At 29.1% G+C, this 22,535-nt stretch overlaps 1 protein-coding gene across 1 annotated transcript; it reads left to right on the top strand.

The window, feature by feature from the left end:
- The first annotated feature begins 6,433 nt into the window (after positions 1-6,433).
- On the top strand, positions 6,434-20,701 carry LOC126854406 (acyl-CoA Delta-9 desaturase-like). The gene is given in 7 exon segments (XM_050601090.1): positions 6,434-6,568; positions 16,440-16,934; positions 18,736-18,866; positions 19,110-19,315; positions 19,501-19,686; positions 19,848-20,136; positions 20,139-20,701. Coding segments are annotated over 6 exon segments (1,110 nt in total). The 5' UTR covers positions 6,434-6,568; positions 16,440-16,669; the 3' UTR covers positions 20,172-20,701.
- The last annotated feature ends 1,834 nt before the right edge of the window (positions 20,702-22,535 follow it).

Genomic DNA, 22,535 nt, shown 5'->3' on the forward strand with positions numbered 1-22,535 from the left:
ATAAGTGAGAACAATTTTACGTTTATCCGTCAAACATTTGTTGTGCATAAATTGTCAGTGCATTAGCCAATATTGTATAATAGCAATAAGCTCAAGGTACGAATAATTAAATGATAAAGTGATAAGTAAGACAGATAAGAGCTAAAAATATTTTTGATCGTTTTTTATGCGCGAACTTATTGTCGTTAAATTTTATTAACAAATGTGCATTAAAAATGTTTTGGACCATTTTTTTGGTTTATCTTAAGCATGGACATAAATATATAAAAATTAAACTGGAATTTAAAAACTTGATGTACACAACATTGTTGTTGCAGTCAAATTTCAAATTAAAATTAATAATCAGACAGGAAGGCTCACTAAATCCCACGCAGAATTTATATGTTGTCTATTTGTACTAAATAGACAACGTCCAAACGTCATCGCCACATGTATATCATCGATGTGATTTACAATATAATCATTATACTACTTTTGATTTTTAATTTCTTTTTGATTATTAATTTTAATTTAAAATTTGATAGCAACAACATATGTTGTGTAGTTTTGTCAAATTTTAAAATTCCAATTCAATTTTTATATATTTATACCCATGCTAAAGAGATGAATAAAAAATACGAAATGTATATTTTTAATGCATATTTGTTAATAAAATTTGACAATAAGTTTTCGCACCAATACCCGCGCCTTGAAATCTACCGATTTTCTCACTTAATTAGCCAATATTGAATTAGAGATAAAGAGATGGATCGTAGAACTTTTTCACGATTATTTTTTCCGGTTAAAATTCTAATAGCAGCGTCACGTTAAATCTCATAAAAAACGATTCTGTATCGATCAAATAAATATATAGCTAATTTTTAAATTAAATATTCGAATATCGAAGACACAAATAGCAATCAAAGACTTAGGGAAAAAGATCAATCAAATATGAAATTATAAATATTTTTTTAAATAAAATACACTTTATCGTTTAAAAAACTTTTAGCACTTTTACAAAAACTGAAATACATTATTTTCTTATATGATGAAAAAAAAAAGAATATGATTCAATAATACAGTACATAATGTCTTTGCGTATGGGGATAAAAAATACATCGGTTATCCTTAATAATCCACGTAACGTAATCTGCCTATCGAGAGATTTTTGTAGTTTATAATATAAAAGGTTGCGCTTTTTCTGCCTACGCATAATCAGTTTCAATCGTGGTTGAACAATTTCTCTTTGTTGTTAAGTATCCCTCAAGAAAGAGACACAGAGAGGAAGAAAAAGAGTAGGTGGTCTTTTTTTATCATAAACGTAGTGCCACGTGTATAGTTTCAGCATACGAAAGTACGTGATTCTTTATTTCTCACTTAAATAGATGTAAAAATTTATAAAAATTAAATTATAGATTGTGAGAATATGACTCAGAAAAGAAACAATGACTATCGTATGTAAATATATGTAAAGCGATGAAAAAAAATCGTAGACATGCGAAGAATATATCATTCGATGACTCGAAAAAATCATATTTTTAAGCCTTCAATATCATAGACTTTGCAACAACTTTATAGATTAATCGATAATTTTCTTGATCTTGTTTCTTTTTACGCTCGGTATTGCATAAGTTCTCGATTCTATTGCCGCATTGTTTCATGTACCGTTTCCTAATGATTTCAATAATACATAAAATACATTAACCGTTAAAATATCATGACTTTACTGTTACCTCGTTAATAACCGATCGTTAATAATCGAACACATTGAAATAAGAATGAGAATGCAGTTTCTCAAAAAAAAAAAAAATTGTTACATAAAAATATCGGCAAATATTAATTATAATTGGTCGGTTATATATATTTTTATTTACCGAAACGGATACGATGGATACGGATGTTAAACACAAAATTATTATACGTAATTTATTCTACCTTATTATACGTACTTTATTATTATCGTGCGTTTTTTTTACGTGAGAAAAAACTGATTCATTATTTTACAGCGAGTTTATACTTTGCATAAAAACGAAATTAAACGTTATAAGACTGGAAAAGACCTATGAATATTAACATTAAAATGACGCATGAAATATGTCTATGTATTAATCCCACAATATTCATAAGAATAATTTATATTAAATTATGTTATTCATTTAATTATTTTCATAATGCCAAAAAAATTAATATTAAAAAAATTACAAATCTTATATTAAGGTTTTTTTTTAGGTTTTTTTTGTTAAATTAAATTTAATTTTGTTATCACTTTATTACTTTGTTACTAAAAAATATCATTTATTCATTTATCATTTACCATTTATAATTTTGAAAATATTTTACGCCAAATAATGATCCGATTCTTGCTGAGTTTGGAGCTTATCTTTTGTTGCGAAATGTTTTACTGTGCAAAGAAAACATAGCTTCATTTAACAAAATAATTCCATCGTGTTATTTTTCTTCAATGCAAATAAGTTTCCTGTTGCACTACTCTCTATTAAGAGCCCCCGTTGATCGGATTGGGAAATTAATCGCTGGATACGTTTAATATCGCCAGTGTCATCTCAATATCATTTATATTTATTTATTATAAAAATTTTTTTAAATGGAAAATAATACGATGTATTTCAATATGTAGATTAATAATGCAATTTAGCGATATAATAATTCAATCAGTAGAATTTTCTATCGTTGTTTGAGAAATTAGTATTTAAATGATGTTGTCTTTGTTTGGGGTTCTACGTGATATTCTTTGTATATTTTTTATTTTTTTTTTGCACATAATTTATTTTTTAAATGGATAGACATAACTGGAAGTTAAGATTTTAAATTATTTGATTGCATCTGCATTGGTGTGATCTTTCTTTTCAACATAGATGACTGTTTCCCTTTATAGAATTTTTTCTTTAATTACGGATTTCATGGAATCAATATGACAATTAAAAATTAGATTTATAAAATATCTTTAGAGAAAGATTTATTACTTACTTATAAAATTTTTGTTTTCACAGCATGTATTTTTTCACACCATGCGATATCAGAAATTTGCGTAGATGAGACTATTGCTTTAAAATTATTTACCTCGAGTTGCTTAAATCATTATACATATAAAAATGCATAAAGTTTTTCTCAGCAAAAATAGTTAATTAAAAATATTAATAAAAATTGAAAAAGTTGATACTATTGATAGATCTTTTAATAAGTTTCATAATTTTTCATGATATTGTACTATGAGATATGAGAAAAATTTTTGAATATTTATTCTACATTTCATTATTTTATAAATAATTGGTAGTATCGTGATGTAATATGTTATTTGATGTATAAGCGATCCGGAAAACTAAATCATAATTGATCTCCCGGAAAAATTTTGTTGATATTAAAAGACACGTAACGGAAAGTATTTATTAATTCACAGATACGTGACACAAAAAACATAATAAACAAGTAAGTGTATTTAGTAAGCAATAATTTGCTTTGATAAAGCTGCAACACACGATCGGATATATACAGCATTTTAATGTACAAAATATTAATTTTATAATAGTAAGTTGCATTAAAACTTATCGAATTTTCCATAAATGTGACAAATACTTATTATTAGTATTTTTTTAATCTCTTCATAAAATTTTTAAAAGATATATTGATTTACAAAAATTGACCTTTGCATTAAACAATGTTAATAATATTTAAACGAGTACTTTATTTAATGTAGATTTATTTGTCGAAATTAATTCTCGCATCATGAAAAGTTTCATAATTAATCAGTACAACATATTTATAAATATATAGAGTGATTCAAAAAGAAATGTAAATTTTGTGTAAACTATATAAACATTAATTAAACCGATAATTAATTAATTATAATATTTCCAACAATCTCTGTACAATTAATTAGATTTTGTGGTGGAATCACACTATAAGTTTTTCGCAATTATATGCCGACAAGTCACGTACAATCGCATGTAGAATTGTGTCAGAATTCTCTCGATTCGCGAATCATACAGTTCGGCGAGTTAAAACAGTCATAATTGACTTGCGAGAGAATAAAAGGAGAATGAATGAACGCGCAAATGAGAGAATTCTAGCTCGGCTGGTCGACACAATCCTCTGCGATCACCTCGGGCAAGGGTTGCGTATCCCATCCCCGAAGAGTGTCTTCACTCTCGTCAACGTCACGGTGGCGATCCCGATCTTCGCACACCGATTTGTTCCTCGCTTCGCTAGAAGTGTATGCGCGAGCGAATCAAGGTGTTCCGTTCGCGAAAAATATCGAGAAATAGTAAAGACAATACAGTACCCGGATGATGCCGGCTGGTCCGATTGATCCGCAGCGCCACTACTGCCATATTCGAATTCACGGGGTAGAGGAAGACTCGCCGTTCTTTCGATCGATACACAATGCCTTAGAGGGAGAGAGAAACGATTAGTGTGGATACATGATTTTTAATTCATTCTCTCAAAAACTTTGAATTATTATTCGAAAAATTCGAATTTAACTTAACTTTTGTTTTAAATCTTAATATGGATTAATTTAATATGAATTAATTTAAGTTTGTAAATTTTAATATATTTATATTTTATAATATCTACAAAGTAAGAAAATCTACAATTTTAATTTTAATTTTAGTTTTAATACAAATTTAAATTTGAGACTAGATTAAGTTTTATTATTTTGAACATATATATTGATATATTTAAAATAAATTTTTACGTACTTGTGTACTGCTGAAATGAAAGCTATGTCAATGAATTTATAGAAAATATGTTGTAATTACTTATGAATATCATAATCATGTGGAAACAGCAACAGCAATGTTAACTTCCGATCGGTGCTGCCACGCGCGGAGTCTGAGAGTGACAAATGCAAGATGATAAGAGAGATTATATCAGCTTTCTTTTAATTGTTTTGGATAAATTAATTTGACGTTTAACTGTTGTTAGTTTTAATAATGAAAAATTGCATCAAGTGAAATTCGCCTTTATAATTAAAATGATACAGCAGATTCTGCACAGTTGTACAATGATAAGCAAAGATTTTATCGCGCAACATAAAATGGTTTCTTAGAATTACTTGAACGTTTTTTTAATGACAAATTTTTTTAACTTAATAACAAAATTTTTTAACTAATTTAAAATTGATTTCTTGCTAGCAGAAATATTAAGGAAAATTATTTTCTCTTGTAACTTTCCAATTTTTTTATGAATTTTGTTATTGCTTTAATTCTCCGAGGCTTTATTCACTTTTCTTCTATTGATTTTTTTTTTAAATTTATTAATGCTTTTTTTTTTAATTTATAAATGCCCTAATATATTTCTTGCTAAAAAATATTTACTCTAAATTAGCGGCAGATTATATATAAAAATTATTAGAATTTCAATATTGTAATTTTTAATACTTAACAAATTGACAGAACATTCAGTTGACTTTCTTGCGTCAAATGTAAAAAATAAATAGTTACGGAGGCTTGTACGTCAAAGACACGCAATTTTGTTTGAAAAGATAGTCACGCTTAGTGAGCTCAATTGTCGTATCACGAACAATCGGACAATAATAGTGCGCAATGATGCATTCTCACAAGTTTCCTGAACCTTTGCAATATAGATAGCACATGCATTATTGATTGAGACTATCATGTTGTTCTCAATTTACGTCACGATGCACACTAATTTGATATTGATCACATATATCAACAAATGGTTAAATCGATTTCTGTTTCAATTAAATATGTATAGGTTTACCTCCATTCGAAGTATGGTTTATATGAGATGTTATATGTTTTATATAATAAACATAAACTATAATTTTCTAATAAAATTAAGGCAAGAAGATTGAATTATTTTATTAATCTAATTGTAAGCATTCTATCTAAATATCATCATACAATTTAAATATTAAATAATCATAATTATGCTTCAAATTAAAATTCTATTAATGAAGTCTGCTTGAAATTAAATAAATGGAAGATTTTACTATGTTTTGCTACAAAATATAAAAAGATCTTATAATTAGTAAAAATATTCTCTTTAAAGAGCACAATTTCAATGTATAAAAATATAAATTGAGAAAAAAAAATATATTTTAATTTATATAAGATAATATATACCTAGAAAAACAAAGAGAAAATCACCTTTTTCAAATACTTCAAAATTATTTTCTAACTTCAAAAAGAAAGACGTTCACTATGTAATACACGGATGTTTAACAAGTAATCAGTAGTACAGGGGCACAGTAATAAAGTGTCGAAGATCGTAAATAAATTATATCGCTTTTCTTTTTTTTCTTTATAATTTTTTTGTTTACCTCGATATACCTAACATTTTTTCTATTGTGTTTCGGGCCTTACGAAAAACGGCGACGTGGGCCGATTTCTCAGGTTTCTCTTTAATTTAATTCACGTATCTTCATGGTGCGCCATCTGTAATAGAAGAGACATGAATCTGGCTATGCCGGCGTCAATTACGATGCCGCTGGCAGTGTTCTGAAACGGGAGAATGTGACGTAGAACGATAGAAAACCGATGCGTCGCTCAGTTTGTATTCGTGCGCGGGTGTTGTCAGCAGTGCACGCTTTTCTTCGGAATTTTTACCGGTGAGTATCGGCGTCGGTGCATGATAAATTTAACTGAGACTTGATCGATCTTTTGCTCTTTGATTCAATTGACAGTGTGGGATTTAACTCGCTCCGTTTTAAAAGCGCGCAAAAATCATGACGCGGAGGAGCGGTGAAAATCTCTCGCGCATGCGATATGAAAGAAATTATATATTTTTAAATTGCATAAGATGTATCTTCGAGCGCGCGAGAGAATAAAGTGTTTTTAATCGCAGTGACGCCGCTCGCGGACTGTCTTTAAACAGCTGATCGGTACGCGACGCTAAGAGACATTTATTGCCGATCAGCTGTTATCGATCTATTTCGCGGATCGCTTCGCCTTATAAATATAGACTCCTTCGAACAATTAATATTGCCGATTTTTAGAATTGCGCGCGTAACAGGATGACATGATTGCGCGCGCTTGAGTTACGAATCCGAATCAAGTCTGAATCAAAGAGGAATCTGGATTCACGAGATGGACTTATCATTACAGTGTTATCGTAAAGGTTTCGTAATATCCTGTTAAGTCATACGAGAAAGGAAAAACAGAAGAGTTAGATTATATTCTTCCGGTAAGTGCGCCGCTATCCTGGATTCTCGATTTGGATACAGTTAGATAGCGAATACAAGATACAGTTAAGATTACACACGAAATCGTTAGAATATTCGAATAACATTCACGCGACGCATCCACTCGTAAGACACGGTAGATGTGATCTTTTAATCGGTGAGAAGTATGTGTAAATTTTGGAAATTATTATACAGTTAAATGTCAAACGTTATCTGATACATTCATGATAAATATTTGGAATTTAATTGCAAGATGCAATATTATTTTATTTTATTTATATATTATATTTATTCTGGCTCTTAATAAGCATGCTAAATTTATTTTGATTTTCTTGCACACTTTTCCATAATTTACTTTGACGTGATACTATGTATTTTAATGAGCGTAACAGCTTGTAGAATTACCGTTTAGAAATTATGTATCGGCAGATAAGATGTATGTATGCATGAGATTGAGGTTGACGATAATTCTAAGGCCCTAATAATCCACAAGGTGAACTCAGCAAACGAGAGCCGTTCTCCGTATATACTCAAAATCGCGAATGACGTAACAAGTAAATATTGTCGAGCGTTTAATCGCTCGACAAATCATCCGTTACGGCGAATCGAGGCATGCCTGACGTCAGACTTCTTAACGATCCTAAATTGTAATATTCATTTGGAATTCTAATCGCAATAAATAATTAAAGTGAGATTCTCAAGCTGTCTCTTGTTCTTTTCTGTCATTTTGTCTTTATAAAAGAAACGAAAGATCGATCAAGCCTCAGTTAACTTTAACTCGACAAGCACTCATAAATACAATCATTCATCTACAATCATTCTACTAGTCTATATTTAATGAACGTCTACCAGTTTGAGCGATTGATATTGTTTTCTGCCTAGAATTAATTATTTCTTAAATCTCTTTAAAATGTGACACGATAGATAATAGAGAATCGTGACAGTTTTATCAATTATTCCATAATCGATACATAAATGATGAAACATATTTCTTAATCTTTTAAACACAGGCCCTACACTTCGATTTGAAATTTATATTTTTATATTTCGATTTTAACAAAATGAAAATAATTTTTATCAATCAGTGATTAAAAATTTGGAGATAGATATTTGAACTTCCATTAAATTTCATTAAAATACTTGACCTCATTTTTGGTGTGTCGAGAGACCTTTTAAATAAAAATAAACTGTTTACTACTTGATAATTTGTAAGATCACAATTCAATGCATTATTAATCAAATGTATAATTAACATTATATAACTAATAAGATTTATATATGTAATGTAATGATAAATAATTATTATGTTATTCATTTATCATTAAGTCATAAAAATGAGTGATTGTAATTGAAGAGACGAGATAAAGATATCAATTATTGGTTCTGAAATAATTAAAATTAATCATTACAAACATTACATGTACAAAATACACACATCAGAATATACATACGTTAAGATATAATTAAGTACATAAAATTATTCTATTGTATTATAATAGAATTTTGTCGCAAATTATAAGACGTAAAATCATTTAATTGTTCTTTGCGAAAGAGACGAAATTGATAATTCATAAAATTATATATATTCTATCAATTGAAATTCGTTGAAGAATGAAATAAGAGAATTTTTTATTTCCTTTTTTTTTTTAACAATTCTGTCGTAAAAAATATAATTTGATTAATTTTCACGATACTCTTGTCGTTTTATATACGTCTCTTATGATTCATCATAATATGAGTTGACATTGAGATATTTTTTTTATTCATGACAGGTACTTGCTTATTACGCCTTATATAATATATGTAATAAAGAGCGTAGATTGTAGATTTGAAAATAAGATTCACCGAATGAGTATACAATTCTACCTACACTTATACATTGATAATCTTGAAATACTAGCATTCTGTGTTTTTTAATTGTTTAATAAATTAATTTAATTAATTAATTAAAAAGGAGTATATCTTTTTCCTTTTTTTATACTCTTCTAAAATCTTTTTATAGAGCAAATTTTATAAGCATGCGTTTTTTTCATATAATGATTGCATTAGGTTTGAATTTGTTTCGCTTGATATAATAATTTCTTTGATTTTTTTAATACTATTTTATGCTCTCATTTGTTTAATAAGATTTCAAAATAATATTAATAAAAAGTTTTTCATAATATAAATTGATAGAATAAAGAACGATCCGACCGTGAACTAAATTTCGATTAAACGCAGGGGCTTACGATAAAACGAAGACGATACTATATTAACGAATTGATTAGGTCACTTCGTAAATTGTAGAACTAAATTGCCATCACGACGGGACGCTTGTCTTCTGCAACAACTTCTCTCGTCTATCGATCCCGACAATATTACGAGAAAGTGTATGTGGAACAGAATTCTCTAGTTTACACTTTTTGCCTTAATGCACTTCTGTCACGAAAATGATATTGCGCGTGAGCATTTAATTATCTTTTATTACATTAAAGTCCCAATATATACTTTGTAAAATTTATTCATATATCGGCAGTATTTAAAAGAATTTAAAAACGTGTTTTTTATGTATACATATATTTAAATGTATATTTAATTATTCTTTATTATATTGTATAATGTAATAATTCATTTGCAATGAATCTTTCCTATATAATGACATGTTTAAACACATTGCGGAATTGATTTGAATGGCCCGATCAATTTGATTCGCTGCTATAGACTTTGACCATTGATATGTATCGTGGTTAGACGTCTCACATTAAAAAATTGTTTAACGTCCAATGGGATAAATGAGTTGAAACGATTGCAGAATGATAGTACGTTTGCACGTTCGTTTTCTTTTTTTTTCTTATTTTGTTGTCGATCCCTCAATTGTATCACGTCACTTTATGCGTCATTGCATTTCCAATTGAATAACTTTACTATATCTATACTATCAAATTATGGATGCTACTTTGACATAAAATCATCGCTATTTATATGGGAGATTAACCCTTTTTCTTATCTATAATTGAAAATAATTCAAATATCAAAACAATGCATTTTTTTTTATCAAGATTAAGATCCTTTTTATATTTTTAATATTAATATCACATTTATTCTAGTATATTGTAAACAAGAGGCCTTAATTTCTCCTTACTTGTAATTTCTAATCTAATCTTCTTAAATTTCTATCAATTCTTATTTATCATCTTACTTAATTCTTAATTACTATCGCGCAAAAGAAGATTAATCAAAGTTTATTAGGAAACGTACTTCTATACGATAACATTTAATTAATTCTTGTTGTCTGAAATTAATAATGTCTATTTCCTCGCGTTGCAAATTAAATTAATTCTTATTATATAGGATTTTAATTTAATTTACGAAAACTGTGTTATGTTTTTATATGAGCAATGTTTGAATCTATTATATGAACAAATATATAATTCTCGGAACAAGATAACATGATTATAGGTACAGATATAGAAGATAAATTTGTCGATGACACACCCTGTGCATACATCGGTCGCTTCGCAGCAGTGAATTTCCAATAAAATTGTTACGCGGCGCAGTGGAACTAAAAAAAAAAATGTATATTATATCAGCTCTTCAATTGGAAAGAACTCGCATTCACTCTTCCGGTGAACATACTCCACGATGTTATTTATAGCTCATTACAAAAATACATGCTCCGCACACATGTCAAGGAATAGGAAACTAAGAAATATCTAAAAGTTTTGACGCGATTAAATTAGAATTACAATAATTGTTTCGTTAAAATAAGACATATTTTTATAATCTTCTAAAATGTTTATTATTCTATAGTGCATGCTAAAATTAACAGAGTAATGTTCTATAATGTATGCTAAAATTAATAGCCTCGGGAATATTTTCCGAAGGACAACATACCGCATCATTACGAAATAAGCTACGTCGTTGTTTCTTTGATAAGGAGGGTGAGTAGTTGTAATAGTGATAGTGAGTAGATATAATAGTGAGAATGAGTAGATGTAATAGTGAGTCACGTCGAAATTATAATATCAATTCGAGTTCGAGTAATAATTTGCTATGCGATCAATTTGTAGGACAGGCTATCGATCGCGATCTATATCGTCTCCACGATTATTAATTCTTCTTCGCTATCGCCTGATAAGATTTTTGTAAGCACAGATACATAGAATCACAGCTATCAATCTCGAAAAATAATTACAATATTATGATAAGAAATTTCACGTAGAAGCAATTATCCAATGTTTTTAACTCTATTATCTAATACTTTTAACATATATCCTTAATTATCGTTCCGCTTAATCGACACATTTTGTAATCTATGCAAAATATATTTTTCCGCTTAAAAGTAAATAATTCACAATCAGCTTCAACTAATTGTGATTAATCGAATCGGTCGGTATTGAAAGATTAAGGAATAACAAATTTTTATTTGATTATAAAAAAAAAATCTGCAACGTAAATGTATGAAAATAGGAAGTTGAAAAAATTGTTTTGTTTTATAATTTTTGTGTAAACGTTTCAGCAAGATAGCTTGTCACTATCTATTAAAAATAAATTGCGCGATACAATTATACAAAATACATAGCATTGAAATGTGAGAATGTAAACATCTTTATACCGATAAGAAAATCAAATCCATTCCCTTTATGTACATACTTACAATCTCTGGCGCCATTGAAATGACGCATTTACCTCATTTCCGGCAATATAACGGGTGTACGGCGCGAATCTATCCAACTTCAAATTGCAATTTTATCTTCCAATAAATTTTATAATTAATTTTTATAATATATATTTATATATAAATTACATAATTTATTTATATAAGGAGAAAAATAGTAGAATATAAAATAATGTTTTAAAGGAAATCGGCTAAAATAAAAATATTTTCATGATAGAACATATGAGAAAAAATGTGATGCAAGATAATATATTATAACACCGTTACGTGAATAGTTCGCAAACAATTCAATGAATAAAAGCAAATAACGTAATTTCTAACAAAAGGAGGTCAGTAGGCAAGAAGAAAATATTGCATTGTGACAGAACGTCATATTTCTACATACGTTTATCATTGTCAAAGGTTGAAAATATAATATTAGAAACCGGTGCATATGCGAACTAGGAAATATCAATCGTATGCGATGCGTTTGTTTCTAATTATTGAGGAATAGATATCGCACATGACGATTCGTGCTCTAAATCGCGCGGATCAATTTTCGCAATTAAATAACGAGTTACATTTAATGTCACGCAATTAAATAACGAGTTATGTTTAATGTCACGCGTATGATAGTGGTCATTATGTTATATGTGCGTGTTATATTGTATGCCTTAATTATTGTTTGAAATCTAATATAATTATTCTATTAAATATGTTGTCCAAATATTATTATTTGTGATAATTATAAAAATGATAATTATAAAAATATGTAAAATTTGAATATCACGCAAATACAAAAAAAATTAAAAGGATATATATTTATGTGAAAAAATTAATAAGATGTATGCACATGCACACATATATACGTATGGCATATCATTTTAATGATAACAAATATGTGTTATATATCTAATTATTGATCAGACTATCAAAAATACAAAAAAGAAGGTGTCTAAGGTTATCTAAGAACAAAATTATTGGGCAACGGAAAAGGATTGATTGATGTGAGCGTATTCTTGGCACATGCAAAGTCCATATTCTTACACGCTGCGAATTGTCCTTTGTATTCTAAATAGATCGAAAGAGTTCTTCTAGTCAAGTCGGTCCGGCGCTCACATAATTAAGCCGATCGAAAAATGCCTAAACTTGAGATTTAAACCTAAACGCTTTCTTACGTGAACAAATATTTTTCACTTTCACGTGAAACACAAAAATGCACTTAATTTCTTGTTATCGTATCATGTTCATGCGAATTAAGTTAAATATAACGATATCCATTGATAACGAGAGAAAAAGAAAAAAATTCAGTTTTATACAGAATGTTTATACAGAGGAATAAATGCATTTGATGCATGTCGAAATTTTTTTTTTTGAAAATAATTAGATGATTTTGTACGTCACAAATGTAAAAAGAGAAAATGAATAATGTGAAATGGAATCTAGAAGTGAGAAAGAAAGAATCTTTCACTTTGTTATTTTTTTAAATAATATGGATGCAAATAGATAAACCTTATCCTTTAATTAATCTTAGATAGATTTAATTGTAGTTTAAAATTTGAGCTTAAATCCAGGATCCAACACATATATTGTCAACATACATATCTCATTCCAGAACATTAAATATTCTATGATACAATATAACAAGTTTGATACATAAAGAAAAAAAATCACAAATTTTAATTTTTCGCTCACAGAATCTCGTCCTGCTTATTAAACGTGCATATTATTTTAAACGTCTTAAACTTTATCTACATATTTCATTCGCTTTTAATCATAAAGGTATCATTTTGTCTTTGCCATGTATCACTTTAATATTTGAAAAGTATAATATATTTAATTTATAATATATTATTTAATATATTTAAAGAGTTTAATATAGTCGAAGAATGCGCGAATAAAAGCGGATTTAAATAAAAAATAAGAGAAATTAGCTATGAGAAATTTATTACTATTATATAAATCGATATCGGCAAGAGAAATGCTCGATGTCTTCAACATCATTAATGTCCATTCAAGATGCTATCAAGGGCTCGTTTGAGAATCTTTCTCTTACTATAGATCTAAACGTTTTATATAGATAGCATTCTACATCGAAGTAATACATTACTCTATAATCGATTTATGCGATTATTCGTCAATCAAATTAAATTCTCGCGTTAATAATTTAATATATATATAATATATCCTATATATGTAATAAATTTTGAAAATCAATTATACTATAATTTTGTAAACTAAAAATATGTGGGCATTTCTTATATTATATAATGATATAGCGACATTTTGATATTCTTTATATTAATTGTAATGTATAAAAGGGTATTAGCGAACGAATACATAGATGCAAAATAGGACGAGGATGATCACGGCGTGGATTACATCACGTTTTGTCATAAATCTTTTTGTCATGTTTTCCTTAACCTCGATGGGACCTTGTGAGCGGAATATAAGATCGGTCGACCGAAAAAAAGTATCACATAACGCGTGTTCATGACAACCATCGGAATACTGAGAATATGACCGAGTCTTGGCGACACGAACGCTGTTATTGCGACGCAATGTGACGTGACAGCGCGTTCTCCAGGGCACTCGGAAACGCCGATCGATCGAATTTCTAGTTAACAAGGAAAGGGGTTGAAGGAGAAGCAAAAATATGTGAAAAAGAAAGCATTTTTTATCTTAAATATTTATAAAGTCGAAATTCAGAGGATCGAGATTTACGTATCAATTTTAATAAAGTTTACATCATACTACAATTTTTCAAATTTATTATGTGTGCTGCATTTAACGTTATTTCAAAATCTTGAATTTTGCGTAAGTTTTTCACATTCTTTCTTGAACATTACAAACACACAGAGGGCGATAGCGAATTTAAAAACCATCTAATTTCACGCACATGATAAAAGACGCAACGAATTATTTTCGAGTTGAAGTTTGTCGATCGATGGGTCAGTTCTTTTGTGATTGTTTGAAAGTTTGACATTAGCGCTCAGATGAATAACCAATTATCAATAGATATTGCATCATAATATAAACCTTCGGACAAACATACATCGCACCTTGCGACATTAACAGAGAAAATCTGTTGCGATTAAAAAAAGCTTCATTGTGTAATTCTTACGTAAGTCTGATATAAAAGTTTAAAAGCTAACTAAATTGTTTTAAAATTATTATCTACTTTGAGGTTGCGTGGACTTGTAATTATAAAAATATAAATAAGAATAACAATGCATGTATATGTTTATGAATGTATATATATATATATATATATATATATATATGTGATAGTCAATTATCATTGTGAGAAACAATTACTTGATTTTTATTGCATGCTGTGCCTACGTAATGTATACAGTATTACTGCGCTTTAAGCGATAGCGTCATTTTACTGCACTGTTATCGTCTCTTACAAATTAGATTGCCAAGTATATTCATTGGATTTTCGTTTTATGAGTTTGGTTTTTTTTTCTAATTTTAGTTCTTTCGCTGTTATACGATTTTCTGTCGCGATAGGAGCTCATATTACGAAACATTGATATTTGCTCATTCGTATCGTTATGTATTATTAACGTTTCTGATGATAAAGCAAGAAATAGGTTTTTTTTATTATTGTTATTTGATAAGAGAGAAAGATGCTTTTATTAAATTTAATATAAATTATATTTTGATTATATAAAAATTCAAATGTAAGAACAGTGTGTATGTATCAATTAGCAACATGTTAATTAAACTTAATTAAACTTATACACATTCACACATATATATGTATTGCTTGCGAGTTAATATATTTGTCACTGTGTTATCAATATATTTTTCTGAGATTACGAATTTTTGATGTGTAGTATTGCAAGTAATTATCCTCTATCAATTTTCAATGATTCATTAATATGCAACTTATGTTATGAATGTACATATTAATAGCAAAATTACTCGCAAAGACTTTAGATTGTAATATTTGACGTAGATCGAGGATATTTGCATATTATCACGTATTTGTCATAGTTTAAGCATTTTCTCGGTTATGCTTGCTTGATTTGCATGCCGAGACATACGTAACGTGTTAATGAGATGCAGCTTTGCCTTGAATGTACATAAATACATGAAGTTTTGAAAATTTTATTTTATATTGTTAGACATTTACGAATTATAAAAAATAAGATCGAACTGTTTCGCATGTATGTTTTACGAATATAGATAATTTCAACATCAATAACAGAAAATCGTTAATTATAAAAAGTATAATCTGTATTAATGTGCATAAGTTAAATACAACTGAGTTAATTGAACAAGAGCAAACGACAAGAAATTAAATAATAATAAATATAATAATCTTATTATATAATAATAATAATAGTAAGCGGTATAAATAATCTCTCCCGATCACAAATTTTGCAGGACACTTGGAAATAGATAATCTTATCGTGACGTTTATACAAACCAGTTGACATTATCAGTGATCAATACGTTTTAAAATACGTGGTCAAGTTATTATCCATTTTGTTTTTAGAATATTCCATGTGGAATTGTTGAAGAATTTTTAAAGTCATGTAAGAGATATTTTTTTCAAAATTTCGACAAATTTCCTTGAGAAATTTGAAATTTTTCGTACTGTCGACGCATTATCGAGCAAGAGATATTGAACGTGTACATTTTTTTCAGAGTACTAATCTAGAATTTCGCTCGAGGCTTGCACGAAGCTCGTTTCTAAGCGATATAAAACGCAACCGATAAATCGCGTCACGCGTATTGGCCAATCTCGAGAAAGCTACTTGAAATGCAGAGTAGCGGCTGAATCAATTCGCGTGCCGGAAGATTAACAGCTTATCGGCGACAGATAGTCCCCGGGTGTGCTTACGAGAGAATCACGAAGAGACGCGGCTTCATTGAGGATGTCGCCAAACGAGGAGAAGACACCGCCGACGACAGACACCACGCCGGAGATGATGGATATTTGCAGCGCGACACTTAAGAGGAGACAGATCGCGAACGCAGATGAGGCGAAAGCCGAAGAAGATGATGATACAACGGCCAAGGTCGTTTACGTACCGCGGATCAAGTGGCCGGATCTCGCCGCGCAAATCTTCATACACGGTGGTTTTCTCTACGGGCTGTACCTGGTACTCACGCAAGCGAAATTGCTTACGACGCTATGGGGTGAGGGAAATTTCCTTGGTTCATATTTTCATTTTTCCGTCCATCGTATACTTCCAACTCTCGCAATTTCAAATTCTAATATGAATATCGACTCGCTTAAAAAGAATATTTTTTTTACGATTTTTTTTTTTTTTTTTTTTTACCGCAGCATCATCTAATTTTGACGTAAATATCTTTTTATAGACTGTGTAATAACTGTGTTCTAAGAAAAAGATTTTTATGTTTTGAACATCTGAAAGCCTAGAAGTAAAAATAATCGATGTATATACCACAGCGCGATATTTATTTGACTTTTTAAATTTAATTAAATCATCCTGTTAATAATTTATGAGAGCTTACAAAAACAATTAGTATCATTTCATATATCGTAATACCGAATAAATGATGATTAATATGTCTATCATGTGTTATTTTTAATTTTGTTATAATTTAAATTTTTGCTTAATGATTTTAATAATTTGAGCTTGAATACCTTTCATTTTTCAATATCATAATTTAATTACCATGAATTTATAATTTAATTATGTATTAACGCATAAATTGATAAAATTGCTTCACGTATTGATTTAGAATTTGATTAGAATGATCCTTGAAATGTGAGAATGTTGGAAATAATTAGTTTTTTAATTGATTGCGATACACAAGAATATAAGTCGCCTGTAATTTCACATCGCTTGCGTATAATATCATGATTCATGATACATAATGTCGGAGTGCTGTAACGCTGGCGCCATAAAAACACAATGCTTGATCAAGTACTATAAAATAATTACACCGATAATAATTATATCAATTTGTTCTTTACCTATGAGCATGCCATTTTTACAACGCAATTTATGAGTACGTTACATATAAAGTTTTTATTGTAAATTATTTTGCATACAAGATATCGAGAGTCATGATATATTGAAAGATTATTTTATAATAATTATTAATTATCTTATGAAGAAGAGAAAATTTATTACCAAAAATTAATCGATCTTTTTCGCTTCTTTATTATTTTTTATACTCTTAATTGCGATATAAATTTGCAGGCTCTTTCTCGCTCCTTCGCTGTGTTAATTTTTCACGTATAAATCAAAACGTTTATCAATGTAATCATAAAAGCCGGTTTAGCTAAGCATCGTCGTGCATATGCAAGCGCCAAAGAGACGCCAGTCGCCTGAAAATAAATTCACAATAGCCGGGTACAACTTATCGATATTCTACGGAGCTTGAATCACGCACGGCATTGGTCTTGAGATGTGAATGACAGGGTGGAAACACGCATACGATGAAATTACGGGCGATAATACGGTAATACGGAACGTACAATTATATACAAACGCACGTGTTTGCGTTCGATTGACATTTATAGCCGGCAAGCCTGCCGGCGTAAAACAGAAAAGTAAACCGCGATAACAACATGTCGTGTCTTGGATTTCTACATTTGCGCTGACACGATAAATATACCTTCTCTTTCTTTGTAATTGAAGAACGTGAGAAATGAATGCTGCACAACAGAATTAACTTGTCTATCTCAATTATTTATTTTTCTTACTTATTCTTATTACTGTTTTTTGTAAATTTTGAGAATTCTTGTCTATTTTATAAAAATAGACTTTAAAAATTAAAAATGCACAAAAGGAAATATGAAAATATTTGAAATAAAACGAGCACAATATCGAACGAAGAGGGAAACGGAGTTATAATGACTTAAAAATTTGTCACTTACATATATATCGTTGCTCCACTTCAATCATGCGAATGTGTACACCTTTGAATATACATTTTGATGGATACGTGCTTTTTATGGTTACAGTGTTTGTAACGATTTATACGTCCGGCTTCGGAATTACGGCTGGCGTTCATAGATTATGGTCGCACAAGGCTTACAAAGCAAAGTGGCCCCTGCGTCTGCTTCTAGTCTTCCTCTTTACGATAACAGGACAAGTACGTAAGCTCTTACATAATACCATAATGTATTCTTGCATGTTTTCTTCGTTACTAAAAAATAAAATAATAGACATTGCGACTACATTCCTATCGTCCAAAAAGTATATAACTCAAACCTAAAGATCTTATATTTTTACGCACATTTCGTAATATATCAATATGTAATGTATTTTGTCAGCGAACGATTTAAAAGTTAACAATTTTTTAAGAACTCTTTTTAACAATACTCTTTTTATACAGAAAGATGTGTACTCATGGGCGTTGGACCACAGGGTGCATCACAAATACAGTGAAACCGACGCGGATCCGCATGACGTGAGGAGGGGTTTCTTCTTCGCTCATGTGGGATGGCTTTTTATAACACCTCATCCCGATGTCGTTGACAAGCGCAAGGTAGTCGACATGAGTGACTTGGAAGCGGATTCCATAGTTATGTGGCAGAAAAGGCAAATGGCTTATTAATTATTTATTATATATTAATTCTTCACGTTGTTCGCTTTCAGCACGTCATATGAAATAATCAGAAAGAGACGTCTTTATTATCATTTTTATATCGTTTAAGAATTCCACTCCATTATTTCCTTCTCAACCGTAATATGATAAATTTTACATTATTTAATTTATCTCGCAGATTGTACATCCCTCTATTTGCGCTTCTGACCATTGGATTACCGGTGGCTGTTCCTTGTTACTTCTGGTCGGAATCGCTATGGATCTCATTCTGGGTAAACTTCAATTTCCGCTACTGCATAAATTTGAACATAGCCTTCTGCGTTAACAGCGTGGCGCACATGTGGGGACAGAGACCATATGACAAGTACGTATTGAATCTATCTGAAAAAATAATTATGGTCATCATCTCGCACAATGGAACGATCGAGAATTAGCAATTATTTAATCCGATAATTTTTTTTTTTTTTTTTCGCGCGATACATATTCCGTCTAAATGTCAGTCGTTTAATGACAATTCGTTCGTAGGAATATTTCACCGGTCGAAAATGTCGCAGTATCAATCGCAGCCCTCGGCGAGGGATTTCACAATTATCATCATGTATTTCCATGGGACTATAAAACTAGCGAACTAGGTGATTACCCATTCAATATTAGTACTGGTTTTATCGATATGTTCGCACGAATTGGCTGGGCCTACGATCGAAAGTATGTCTCGCCGAGGATGATCCGTCGTAGAGCCCACCGATGCGGCGATGGAAGCCACGTTTGGGGTTACGGCGATGTCGACATCTCGGAAGATGACCTGAACGAGTTGAATATGATGAAATGATGAATAATCATGAACTGTGAGACTAAGAATGTGAAAGCGCATCATGATCCCTTTGCATAGTTTGAAAATATGTTGAGAAGCAACGTTCCCTTGGTTGTCATAGACGTACCATTTCAAGTCTCTCGCAGAAACAAGGACTGGAGTAAAACTGATACCGAGATTTGTGACTCTGTGATTTTGAGTTTTACGTTCGAAGTACTCTACCGTCGAAAAATATTTATATTGTAATAATCATGGTTATTTAATGAAATGTTTTAATCGATAAAAACATACAGTTGACTCTCGATTATAATCCGCGAGCAGAAAATTAATCTTTAATTACAAGGACCATAAATCGAAGACCACTTTATAAATTTTATTATAACAAAAAAATTAAAATTTATGTGATATTTATTTATGAAATCTATATCATATGTTATTATTTGAAATGAGAAGGTAATAAATTGTACCTTGACAAAATATCGAAACAACGATTGATAAATCATAAATTCGTATAATCGAGAGTTCATAGATTGCGATATAAAAGGCCATTGTTTATATATATATATATATATATATATATATATATATAATACGTATATAATTGTTATTTATTACAATCTTAGCTACAATATAAAAATTTCTATTGTAATGCAAAGTACAAGTATTAATGTTAAAAATCCACAAGCACTATTATTGTATACTGATTATTGTATACTGATATATTTTTCTATAAATTTATATATAATTCTTAAAATACTTTCTTTTAAACTTTCAGTAAAGAAATAATACTCAAAATTTCTTAATTTTAAAAAGTTAGCATAAAGATGATCTTTGAATTGGTTACATATATATACAGTTCATTTCAATAAAAAAAATCAGAAATGAAAGAACATAACAACATTTTGTTAAGATAGCGTTTTCGATAAATCTTTTCTGTACTTCAAATATATTGTAATAACACGAAAAGTTTCATTAAAAAAATAAATATAAAATATACGAAAGTAATTGAAATATAGATGAAACATTTTCCTACAATTTTAACCATTCTTTATATAAAGAAGACTCACTAAAACCCGCTTGAAATCTGTATAAGTGAATAACGTTCAAACGCCATCGCCACACGTATATCATCTATAAATTATAATATTAATGATGATTATTGTTGATCGGTACGGTCACAAAAACAACAGTCGTAAAAATGATCATAAATAAAGATTTAAAAAAACAAAAACAATGAGAGAAAGGCAAATTAATTCGGCAAATTGAATTAATCTTTAAATTCAAATTTTGAAATTAAATTCAACTTTAAGTTTCTCAATCGATCAATTTTTGAATTTTTTGTAAGTTTTCCATTATAAAGAAAATACGTACAAGTCACAAAAACAAATCATAAAACATAATCATAAAATCAAAAATGGTGGAAAAGGGCAAATGCGATAAGATTAATCAATTTTTAAATTCAAATTAAATTTTCAAATATAAATTCAAACTTAAATTTCCAAATCTATTTTTTTTTATTTATTTCTTTTTATTTTGATAAGTTCTTTACTATTGTTATAAATGCGTGGTGTAAGCCTTCTGTAAATTATTCTGCAGATTCAGGCCATTCTTTTGCTGTTTAATAAAAAGAATTTTATAAAACAGTCAAATCTCAATCCGAATAATAATTATGTATCCACACAGAAATTTTAAACCATCAAAATTTGGCTTTAAACATTATTGAAGAAATAATTATTGCTCGTTAGAATTGCATTTACACAATAATTTATAATATTTATTTATTTTGTTTTGATTCCTACTTGAAATAATAAATAAATCGCACAAAACATAAAGAGTCACAACAGTTTTCATAGTCACAACAATTATATTAATTTGTATATTAGTAAGTAAATAAATTATGCATTAGAAAAATATTTTAAATAAATTAATTTAATTTTAAATAAATTAAAATAATACGATTTTCGAAATATTTATCTCTATATAATTTTTATATATTTTCTTTTTGATGATTTTTTTTTTCACAATTACTTTATATCTACAGTTTATTTTATATACAAATGCAAATTGAAATAAATTGTATTTTTGTTAATTATACCGTGTACTTAGTTAACTTGCATTTAACTTAATAACTATTTTCAAAGAACTTTTTCACATAAATCTGCAATACGTATCTGGTATGCATTTCATAGACATGATTATGAAATTTCTAGAAGAAAAATAAAAATTTCGTGATGCATGAGAAATAAAAAGAGAAATAAAAATTTTATGAAGATATTTTTGTTTAAAAATTTGTTGTATATTATGTTTGTGCATGATCGATAAGCAGCAACAAGGAAATGACTAGGAAAAATTTTGTTGATAATGAAATTCGGAACAGGGTCATAAGGCCGAAACATCCTTAA

The sequence above is a fragment of the Cataglyphis hispanica genome, chromosome 14 (genome assembly GCF_021464435.1).
Source record: "Cataglyphis hispanica isolate Lineage 1 chromosome 14, ULB_Chis1_1.0, whole genome shotgun sequence".
In the NCBI taxonomy this organism is placed as follows: Eukaryota; Metazoa; Arthropoda; class Insecta; order Hymenoptera; family Formicidae; genus Cataglyphis; species Cataglyphis hispanica.